This window comes from Triticum dicoccoides, chromosome 6A (assembly GCF_002162155.2).
Source record: "Triticum dicoccoides isolate Atlit2015 ecotype Zavitan chromosome 6A, WEW_v2.0, whole genome shotgun sequence".
Lineage (NCBI taxonomy): Eukaryota > Viridiplantae > Streptophyta > Magnoliopsida > Poales > Poaceae > Triticum > Triticum dicoccoides.
The window spans coordinates 74,451,372-74,462,997 of NC_041390.1; the positions used below are offsets into that span (position 1 = coordinate 74,451,372).

General features: G+C 47.0%; 1 protein-coding gene across 1 annotated transcript; it reads right to left on the bottom strand.

Annotated features, from left to right (window-relative positions):
• Positions 1-1,160: 1,160 nt before the first annotated feature.
• On the bottom strand, positions 1,161-3,301 carry LOC119315068 (signal recognition particle receptor subunit alpha-like). The gene has a single exon (XM_037589739.1). It carries the CDS (start codon positions 3,195-3,197, stop codon positions 1,359-1,361), a length of 1,839 nt encoding a protein of 612 aa, XP_037445636.1. The 5' UTR covers positions 3,198-3,301; the 3' UTR covers positions 1,161-1,358.
• Positions 3,302-11,626: the final 8,325 nt, after the last annotated feature.

An 11,626-nucleotide genomic window follows, 5' to 3' on the forward strand; every position in this document is an offset into this window, starting at 1 on the left:
TAGCAAGTAAATAAGAGCCAAATGAATATACATGAAAATTTCTTAAAAGTAACACAGAAATTTCTAGTTCCAGCCCTTACATAAGTAGCAAACCATGAATTACACATAATTATCAGTGACAACGGCAAAGTCATGGAGATTTAAAAAGATAACAATGCTTATTTATGAAGTAAATATGCGATTGCAGCACACAGTTTATGGTTCTACGCTTGCTGCGTCCTCAAAACATTCTAAAATTCTCACTCATGATAACAGTTTCATGCTAGTGATAGTTTTTTTCTTTCTATCTTTTTTTCACGACTGATCCATGTACCTATCCCATGCTATTTTTACTGAAGACCCAAGGCCAACCAGTTCCTTTGGCCCAAATTTTCCAAACCATATGATGAGAAAACAGCCAGGAGAACGGAGCCGAGTTCCAGCATGCTCTCGGGGCAAGCACCCAGAGCTAGATGAGCATCAGGAAACTTCAAGAAAATCTGAAAACATCACAATGTACTACCGTTGTCGCAAGCTGATATACCAAGTCATAAAGTCAGTATTACAGTGAAATGCAGCTGACAGAGTGATGATGAAGATAAAGCAATCATGGCGGGGAGTCGGGTGAAGGACGGTTAGGCCTCTACGGGCTACCTGCTTGTAATATCCCTATTGTATAGCAGAAAATTAATCCATTTGCTATATCTTACATGTGGCATCCTCACCAGACAATTTAGTATGTGCAGAAGAGGTACGACTGAAACTGAAGCCACAAAGCACCAAAATTGTACAGATAGAGAAAGAAAGTATGACTGAAAGTGAAGCGACAAAGCACCAAAAAACTGAAGCGATAAAGTACCAGAACTGAAGCGACAACTTCAGTAGGCGTGACTGCACGCAGTAGGATAAAATGAAAAAACCTTATGCAATGCTCGTCATTTCCATAGAGAAAGAAAATAAAAATGTTGTTAGCCAAAATTAGGATGATCAAATAGTTCATGCACAAAAGAACATCGGAGAGAAGATTACAAAAACGATAGTAATAGATTTTACTGTAGCACTTGAAGGAAAGAAGTGAACAGCACACCAACTGTTACTCTGAGCTCAAGTACACTTATACCATAATCTTCTTGCGCCAAAGGTCAAGTAAACAATAATTGCATGTAATCTTAACTAGCAAGTAAACAAGAATCAAATGATCACACATGGAAAATTATTATCTTAGAAGTAACACATAGAAATTTCTATTTCCAGCCCTTACATAAGTATCAAACCATGAATTACACATAATTGTTAACGATAACAACAAAGTAATGGATATTTAAACAGATAAAAGAAGGTTATTTAGGAACTAAATATCCGAGTGCAGCACGCAGCATTCACTCCAGGAGGGTATTGACAATGGATTTTACGTTGAGCTTCTTGAGGTCAGTGTAAGACTGACCACAGCCAACGAACATGACAGGAGCTCCAGATACATACACCATGGAAAGCGCTGCTCCAACCTTGTCATCAATGGTGTCAAACTTGGTAAGCAGGATGCCATCTATCGATCTAGCAGTGGGAGCAGTGGAAAGGTCTGTCAGTTTCTGGCTAAACTTGGTGAGCTGATCAACAGCATCATTTCCCACCAGCGCTTCTCCCACAAACAAAACCAGGTCCGGGTTATTAAGATTGATGAGCTTGGAGAGTGCCCTCATGAGTGGCTCATTGTCTTGCATACGCCCTGCGGTGTCGACAAGAACGACGTCTGATTTGTTCCGGGTGGCTTCCTGAATCGCACCCTTCGCCACTACAGCTGGATCCCTTTCGTATCCTTTCTCAAATATTGGAATCTGAAGCCTGCGAGCATGTGTGCGCAGCTGCTCAACAGCGCCAGATCTAAAGGTGTCACATGCTGCCAGCGTGACACTAAGATCATGCTGAAGAAGCCAATAAGCAACCTTTGCGAGGTTAGTGGATTTGCCTACCCCATTAACCCCAACAAAGACGATGACATACGGCGTGCCACGGTCCTTGGCAGCATGAACATCTCTCAGTACGTCAATAGATCGCCTTGGGGTCAAAATGCGAACCAGAGCCTCTTCCATAGCTGCCTGAACAGAAGAGGATATCCGTGTGAACGATCCAAGCTTCTTGCCTAGGAGGCTGGCTGCGACTGATTCACAGAGCTTCTCTGCAATTTCCTCGGCTACATTCTTGGTCATGAGCCGGTCTTTCAGAGATTTGAGTGCAGGTTGCAGATCAGACTCCTTCAGTTCTGCATTGCTACCTGCAATGCTCCTGAACATTGAGGAGAACCACCCATCCTTTGCTGTGCTCCTCACCGCTTCATCCTTATCCATCATGCTCTTCCCCTGGTTGACAGCCGTCTGCTCCCCAGCCCCTCCGCCATGAACCGCCGGGTTGGAATAATCCAACTTCTTCTCGGATGGTTTCTTATCCTTGGGTACAGGTTTCTTGTCTCTCCCTGGTCTCGGTTTCTTCTTATCCTTGTGCACAGGTTTATTCCGCTTGTCTTTATCATTGCGTGGAAAAAGGAATTTTGTTATGTTTTCAAAATTAAAAGCCCCATTGTTGGGACCTCCTTCCTCCTCCCTTTCCACAACAACACCACCATTGCCGGCATGAGAATTCTCTTCCACACCATTGAAGCTACCATCTGCTGCTGAGCTGTGCTTGGCCTGCCTGGAAGGCTCACCATCGGAGTCATCCTTCCCAGACTCATCACCCATCTTCTCACCACCACCAGCACCACCACCACCACCGCCAACGCCACCATGGGGCTGGAGAGCGCCAGGGGATGAAGCTGGAGCAGGCTTCGCGGAGACGGGGGGCGGACGGGACGCGCGCGCCTCGGCCTCGAGATGGAGCTGCCGGAACCTCTCCCCGAACTCGTCGTAGGACACGCGGCTCGGGTTGTAGATCCGCGCGAATTCCGCGCTGACGGCGGCCAGGAGGTCGTCGACGTACAGCAGGTGGAGCACCCGCCTGTAGACGGCGACGAAGACGAGCCCGAGCGCGTTGTCGTAGGTCCACCTGAGCGCGTGCGGGCCGTGGGTGAAGCCGGCGCCGGCCCCGGCGGAGGCTGAGCGGCCCTCGAGGAGGAAGGACCGGATGAGTGCGTCGATCGGGGAGCCCTTCAGCGCAGCGGCGGCGCCGGCCAGCGACCACAGGATGAGGCCGCCGCGCGTGAAGATGAGCAGCTCCTCCAACATCTCGCCGGTGATTTGGCGGCGGAAACCCTGGGATTGTCCGCGGCGGCGAACTGATTACCTATCGCGCGAACTGAATCGGAAGACTGGGGAGGCGTGGGGTTAGGGCTGGGCTGGGCCTGGGCTATGTAGCGCCGAAACAGACGTACCCTGACCCGGACTCGGACATTCTCAGTCTATCCGAATTTGAATATACTTTGGTAAAGAACGATTTTTTTTTCGTGTAAAAGAAAACGAATTTGAATACAGTACTCCAAAATCGGATTTCCTCAAAAAAGGTAGAAAAAATGAATTTGGTTATTAATCCTAAATTAAGACAAGTTAAACCAATCCTAGTTCTACACCATCGAGACTTCCATGGTTTTTCTACATCAATAGTTTAATTATCTAGTATAACAAATTTTACCTGTCTCTGATAAGGAAGGAGCGAATAACGATGGTGCCTCCTTGGCTCGCACCAGTGATGGTAGACGTTACTAGGTAATATATGAACCTGAATATAATTCATGTTACTTCTGGTGTTATTTGTACTGCTACAAAAGTTTTTTTGAATGCAATACAAACGCAGACGCTTGTACATACGCACATACACTCATCTCTATGAACACAGACATGCACACTCTATGCCTATGAGCACCTCCGAGGGACTGAACCGTTGAGATTGACGAAGTCGCCACAGACGTCTTTGTAGTCGACGAGAACGTCTGCTTTCACTGAACACACATCGCTGCAAGCCCTCAAATAAATACAGGAAAATGCGAGCATCAATGTCAAATCTAAGATTTGAACTTCGATGGGCTAGGGATACCACTGCCTTCCTAACGATCCAACCATATTGGTTCACTCTACTACTATACCGGTTGATAAATAGTTTGGAAGTATTTTCCGCGTTAAAAAGAATATGCAAGACAAATGCTTTTAATAAGATTGCCCTCTGCCACATTTTGTTATTTGCAACATCTATATCTTTATTATAATGAATATAAAATCCAAAGTTGATACAAACATGGTTGTTATTTGCTTCTTATTGACTTTTATTACTTCTTTATTTGGATCTTGCTGAATAATTACAACCATAATAGAACAACTGTTAGAAATGTGATAAATAAGTCATCAAATTATCTTACTAACCATGACATGTGATCACCACTTCAAAAATATTTATCACAATTTATTTTCGATGAAACCCATTTAAACCTGTTCTTCTGCAAGAAAAATCCCAAACCCCATATTTTGCTAGAATTGATAAAAAATGAAACAGAAAATTGAATAAAAACATGCAGGTCTAATATTATGATATCTCTTCTCCCGGTTCAAAATTATATATGTGTCCTTTTAAAACATTAGAAATAGTTATATTATTATCACATGTACATTAACCTGGAAATAGTTTAGAAAAATACTCATGATGTATTTTGGTATTTTCAGCCTACCCAGTTGAGAACCTCACTGAGCCATGTTCCAAAACTATAAACTAAATAGCAAATACAGATATGATCCAAGTCGATTCATGCCTTGTTCATCACTCAAACATCTCCCAATAATCCCAAGTTAATTCATAGACATGTACTTGGCTATCCTCTACATTTTTTTGTGTTAAGCTTTTTATGTGAGATACCCCATCCATTCACCTAGCACCGATAACTCCGATCCCATTCATAGACATGTATGTTTTAACCTGAAAATAGTTTTTTTGCCATGATTTCCTCTCCAATAGCTTCACAACGCGCCTGCCCTTTCTCACACCCTGTGATTTGCACCATCATATGGACAATGTTGCGTGCATGTGTGTGTGTGGATCATATGATTGGGTGCTACTATGGCTATATCCTATTATTCATTGGCTTGGCTTGCCTTGGAACGATAGACCTTCATACTTTGGTCCTCTTTTAAAAATCCGACGTGTCATGTGGATCCGAGTGGTCTCGTGTAACGCCCTTGATGCGGCTATATCTCCCACGTGTCGAAGCACGACTTAGAGGCATAACCATATTGAAAGCAATGTCGCAAGTGAGGTAATCTTCGCAAACAACCCATGTACATAAATAAAGGGGAAAGGTACATAGTTGGCTTACACTCGCCACGTCACACAATTGCATAAATAAGTCATTACATTCATCCAATACACTCAAGGTCCGACTACGGAACCAAAGTAAAGATCAACCCCCAAATGCGACAAAGTCCCCGATCGCCCCAACTGGGCACCACTACTGATCATCCGGGAAAGACACGTACGTAGTAACGACGAGAGTCTTCATCGAATTCCCACTTGAGCTCGGTCATATCATCTCGAGCGGTATCATCAGTCCCTGCATCTGGTTTTGGAAGTAAACTGTGAGTCACGGGGACTCGGCAATCTCACACCCTCGCGATCAAGACTATTTAAGCTTATAGGTAAGGTAAAGGTATGTTGTGCAGCTGCAGCAAGCGACTAGCATATATGGTGGCTAACATATTCGCAAAAGAGAGCGAGAAGAGAAGGCAAAGGCACGGTCGAACAACTATGATCAAGAAGTGATCCTAGAACCACCTACTTCAAGCATTACTCCAACACCGTGTTCACTTCCCGGACTCTGCCGAGAAGAGACCATCACGGTTACACACATGGTTGGTGCATTTTAATTAAGTAAAGTTTCAGGTTATCTACAACCGCACATTAACAAATTCCCATCTGCCCATAACCGCGGGCACGACTTTCGAAAGTTCAAATCCCTGCAGGGGAGTCCCAACTTAGCCCATCACAAGCTCTCACGATCAACGAAGGATATTCCTTCTCCCAAGACAATCCGATCAGACTGGCATCCCGGTTACAAGACATCCTCGACAATGGTAAAACTAAACCAGCAAAGCCGCGCGAATGTTCCGACAAATCCCGATAGGAGATGCACATATCTCGTTCTCAGGGCACACTCAGATGAGCCAGACGTCGGGTAGGCCAGCCCAGAGTTGCCCCTGGTAGCCCCGAACATCGCTCAGTTGGACCAACACTTAGAGAAGCACTGGCCCGGGAGGGGGTTAAACTAAAGATGACCCTTGAGTCCGTGAAACCCAAGGGAAAAAGGCTAGGTGGCGAATGGTAAAACAATGTTGGGCCATGCTGGAAGAGTTTTATTCAAGGCGAACTGTCAAGGGGTTCCCATTATAACCCAACCGTGTAAGGAACGCAAAATCCGGGAACATAACACCGATATGACGGAAACTAGGGCGGCAAGAGTGGAACAAAACACCAGGCATAAGGCCGAGCCTTCCACCCTTTACCAAGTATATAGGTGCATTAAGATAAACAAGATAATACGGTGATATCCCAACAATAAACAAGTTCCAACAAGGAATGAACTCCAATCTTCACCTGCAACTAGCAACGCTATAAGAGGGGCTGAGCAAAGCGGTAACATAGCCAAACAACGGTTTGCTAGGACAAGGTGGGTGAGAGGTTTGACATGGCAATGTGGGAGGCATGATAAGCAAGTGGTAGGTATCGTAGCATAGGCATAGCAAAAGAGCGAGCATCTAGCAAGCAAAGATAGAAGTGATTTCGAGGGTATGGTCATCTTGCCTGCAAAGTTCTCATAGTTGCCTTGATCCTCGTAAGCCAACTCAACAGGCTCCTCGATCACGAACTTGTCTCCCGGCTCTACCCAAGCAATAACAACAAGCAAAAAGGAACACAATCAACCACGTGCAATGCTCAAGCAACATGATGCAAACATGGTATGATATGCGGGATGCGGTATGTGATGCATATGCAAGATTTGGAAAGGAAAGATTGAACCTGGCCTCAACTTGGAAATCCAAGAGTGCCACTGGAAAGGGGAGTTAATTTCGGTCAAAATCGATATAAAGATCACCGGAATCGGATGCACGGTTTGGAAATGGCAAGCAAAACAAATATGGCACCGGTCTGCGATAAACAACAAGTAGCCTTCTAAATGCATCAAGATAAATAAGCTAATGCACTCAAACATGACAACAAAATACATGGCAGGGATCCACTCATGATGCTTGACAAAAGATGAACATTGAGCTACGGCTAGTTCACTCATTAACAGGTTCAAACAAGCATGGCAAAATTACAAAAGATAACAGGTTTCAGACTTGGTGAAATTAACACAAGTCAAGAATTTATCATCAGGAAGCAATGTTTAGAGCATGGTAACTACATGCTACAGGAACATATCATGGCAAAGCAAGGCATGGCAAAATTGCAAAACATGTTAACAATCTGCCAGGAACATTTTATAGCAAAAGTAGAGCTCGATTGACTCAAGCTAGGGTGCTCCATAATTGCAAACAAAGACATGGATGGATAGAGCACAACATTATCTACAAAACATCCTTACTGATCATCCTCAAAAGAGGCACGGATCACTAGGAAACACCATGAACATATGGCATAAAAATAAAGACAGGGCAAGGACTTTGTGAAATTCTAAGTCCCTGAAATCAGCATCATTGAGTAAGCTACTTTGCATGTTTGTGCTAGTCACCAAAAAGATCACAAAAATACATGGTATACACCCCTGTAAAGATGGCATGACATTCTTCAAAACACATTTAGAGCTCAGGATCATAGCATGCACACATTAATCATGGCAAAAATGACAAAACGGTATTTGCTGAAACAGATCTGACATAATCATCACATAGCCCTCTTCCAACAGCATTTCGGGCATCAAGATGAGCTCAAATGAAAATGATGCAATCAGATGAAATGATGTACTCGTTGAGACAAACATTTTGATATGCTACACACACGAATCGGAGCTACGATGAGGGGGTTATGATGCGCCAAAGTGTGCCAAAAATTATCGGGGATTAGGGTTTCGGGGAAAGTCAACCGTCTTGTTGAGGATATTACTCCTGGGCGTAAACCGGCCTATCTAGGCCGGGTCAACTTCATCAGTAGTTCCAGAAGTGATAAAGCCCAAGAAGGCAGATGAGGGCCTAAGGCCCGTAGCCGGTTCAAGACTTGTAGCTGTGAACCGGAAGTTGTATATAAGCTTGTATTGTAAGTTAGGAATAAGGAGAGACCAACCCGGATACGAATATTAACCGGTGTTGGGACTCTGTGAACTGACGGGTGTCACCCGTGTATATAAGGGGACGACCCGGCGGCGGTTTAAGGACAACATACAACAACTCGAGACATAGGCGAAGCTTGTTTGCTCCCTAGTCATTGAAACCCCATCAATTCCATCACAACTAGACGTAGGCTTTTACCTTCATCGAAGGGGCCGAACTAGTATAAACTCTCTTGCGTCCCTGTGTCCGCTTTAACCCCTTCAAGCTAACCCGTCGCGATGGCTCCATGACTAAGTCCTTTCTCTAGGACATCTACCGTGACAAAACCATGACAGTTGGCGCCCACCGTGGGGCTATCGCATGATGGTTTCCGGTTCTTGGAGGGCCGCTTTGAAGGACTCGAGGGCTACGCTGTAGGCCGGATGACTAAGAGTCGTCGCGTCAAGCTCTACATCGACGACGCAGGCTGGGGCCCCAAGGCCGGTTCAATTGAGTACGGGTACCGGGTCCCCTTTGGTGGCATTCACGTTTTCATTGGCAAGATCGGTGAACCGGGCCCTGAGCCGGACATCTGCGCCGACCTCGTCAAGACGGCTCAGCGTGCGCGATCCGCCCGGGTTAAACCGGCCATGAAACGTGCCTTCGTGGGAGTCATCCATGGAGGAAGTTATGAGGGTGGATCGGAATCTCGCGGCGATACCGTCGTTTATTCCGATGATGAGTCATCGACCGGAGAAACCGAATCTCTTTATCAGCTACAAGACGGCCGGATTGGGGGCTGTTCCGATGGCAACAGTATTCCGGACCCCTCTGATCTGCCCAACCGGGTTGGAATATTCATGGCCGGAACACAAGCAGCACTTCATTCTTCGACAGCTGCGGCAATGATCTCTGGTTCAGCAGCGGTGACGACTGGCGGGGTAGGAGGCCCTGTGCGCCCGCCGGCTCAGGTTCTATCAGAGCTATTTGATGCGTTGGCTGTTCTTATGGCGGAAGTTAATCCACCGGATCAGGACGTTCACAACGCGGAGGTTGCAAAGGTAAAGGAACAGATCACCCAGGCCAAGGCAGATCTGGCGGCTGAGGACACCAGGATGGCCATAGAGCGGGCCACTTTACACGCACAAGCCTACAGGCTTATGTTGGACCAGAGCGTGTCGCATGAAGTCATGAGGAGGAAGCACCGATCCCGTTTACCTCCGGTTTTCGAGGCCAGAGACCTTTTCAACACTCCAGGACCAAGAACCGGCAATCCGCTGGAGGGAAACCAGACAGAAGCCCCTGGGACTGGTGCACCGGTTCAGCCTCGTCAGATGGACCCGCCTTGTCAAAACACTGTTATACCTCAGGCCGCTTTAACACCTCCGGGTCACTACTCCAACCCAATGGACAATCTTGTTGCCACTGCTGCACGGCTGGAGGCCATTCCAATTGAAGGTCACTCACTGCAGGCAGTAGAGACGCGACGGGTCAAGGAACTTCTGAGGACAGCTTTGGCCCAACAGGAAGCATACTCGTACAGCCGTGACCGGATCCACTCGACCCCCCGTCCAAGCCGGAGCTATAGCAGACATATGGATGAACCAGCAGTGTCGAGTAATGAACGACATGGAGCGCCCCGTGACAACAACCCGGTGGGTGGTGCTGATAACGCTCAGGGAGTAGTGGACCGGGCCCGCGCACGCAGGGAGGCCGAGTTAGCCACACAACATCAGGCTCGGCAGCTCACGCCGGTTCGTCCAACCACCTTGACTGAACCTGGTGTTACTTCTAGTTCTTTGGGGGTGCCTTGCCTTATCCCCGCTTTACGCAACGTGCGCCTGCCCAAGGATTTCAAAGGCCCGCGCAAGGTACCAAATTACACGGCGGATCAACCTCCAGAGACATGGGTGGAGAGCTATGAGATGGCCATGGAAATTCTTGATGTGGATGACGCGGCGTGTGCGAAATACTTCACCATGCTGCTTGAAGGAACAACCTGTACTTGGTTAAAAAGCTTGCCGGCTAATTCTATTAGTTCATGGGCCCAGTTACGAGCCCGGTTTATCAGCAATTTCAAGGATACCTGTAAACAGCCTATGTCGATAGTGGACTTAGCTGCATGCGTCCAGGAGGAAGGAGAATCAACGACTCATTGGGTGCGCCGGGTTTCACAAGTGTTGCACTCCTCAGACCGCATCAATGCTGACACCGCAGTATTAACCCTAGAAGGCACTGCTGGTTTGGGCCCCTGAAGCTGAAGTTGGGACGGATGAAGCGTCATTGCACCGACATGGGGACCCTCATGGCCGCTTTGGTGAAATATGCTGATTCTGATAGTACCAAGGATCCCGAATCTGATGATGACAAGACCGGAAAGGGAAAAAGAACAGCATCTCCAAAGGTCAGCAGCATCACTGGGCAGGCAATGGTGGTGGAGGCAAGCGTAAAGCGGATGGTAACATGGACTTTGTGGCTAATACCAACACACAGGACAATGGCCAGCAACGCAAGGGTAGACCGAAAAATCGTAATGGAGCACCCAACCCTAACCCAAACAGCCTAAACTATCTGCTAAGCCAGCCCTGTCCAAGACATGGGACGAAGGAGGCGCCAGCAAACCACCTTTGGAAGGATTGCTTTATTATGCAGGAGTTCAAGAATTCTAATAATTTCCGGTATGATCACGAATCTGGCGGTGGCTCAGGATCCGGGCTGGGTTACGGTGGAGGAAGTTCCGGTTCAGGATTCAATGGTAATCCGGGCGGACATAATGGTCAAAATAGTCAGAACAACCAGTGTGGTTACAACCAACAGCAGCAACAGTCAAGTTACCAGAGCAACCCAAAGAAGTTGAGTAATGGGCAGTACCATGTCTTCACCACTAGCTTGGACAAGCGAGACCGGAAGATTCAGAGGCGGGCGGTCAACTCTGTTGAACCGGCCATACCCCGTTATCTACGTTGGTCTGAATAGCCAATCATATGGAGCAGAGAAGATCACCCTCCCCAGGTCGATAATCCGGGTCAGTTGGCTCTGGTGGTGGCGCCTCAGGTGGGAGGTTACAAGTTCACCAAGATGCTCATGGATGGAGGGAGCAGCATTAACATCCTGTACTATGAGACCTTCCGTCGTATGGGACTAACAGATAAGAATCTCAAACCGTCTAATACAGTATTCCACGGTGTAGTGCGTGGCAGATCAGCATATCCCGTTGGTAAGATAGCTCTGAAGTGGCCTTTGGGGATGATCATGATTCCAGGTCGGAGACATTGACGTTTGAAGTGGTGAAAATCCAAAGTCCATACCATGCCCTGTTTGGGCGACCGGCCTACGCCAAGTTTATGGCTCGGCCCTGTTATGTGTATTTGCAGCTGAACATGCCGGGTCACAAGGGGACAATAACGGTTCACGGAAGCCGCAAAATCGCT

What these genes read in the sequence shown, in the direction of transcription:
- LOC119315068 (XM_037589739.1), bottom strand. Translation starts at nt 3,197, where the DNA reads ATGTTGGAGGAGCTGCTCATCTTCACGCGCGGCGGCCTCATCCTGTGG.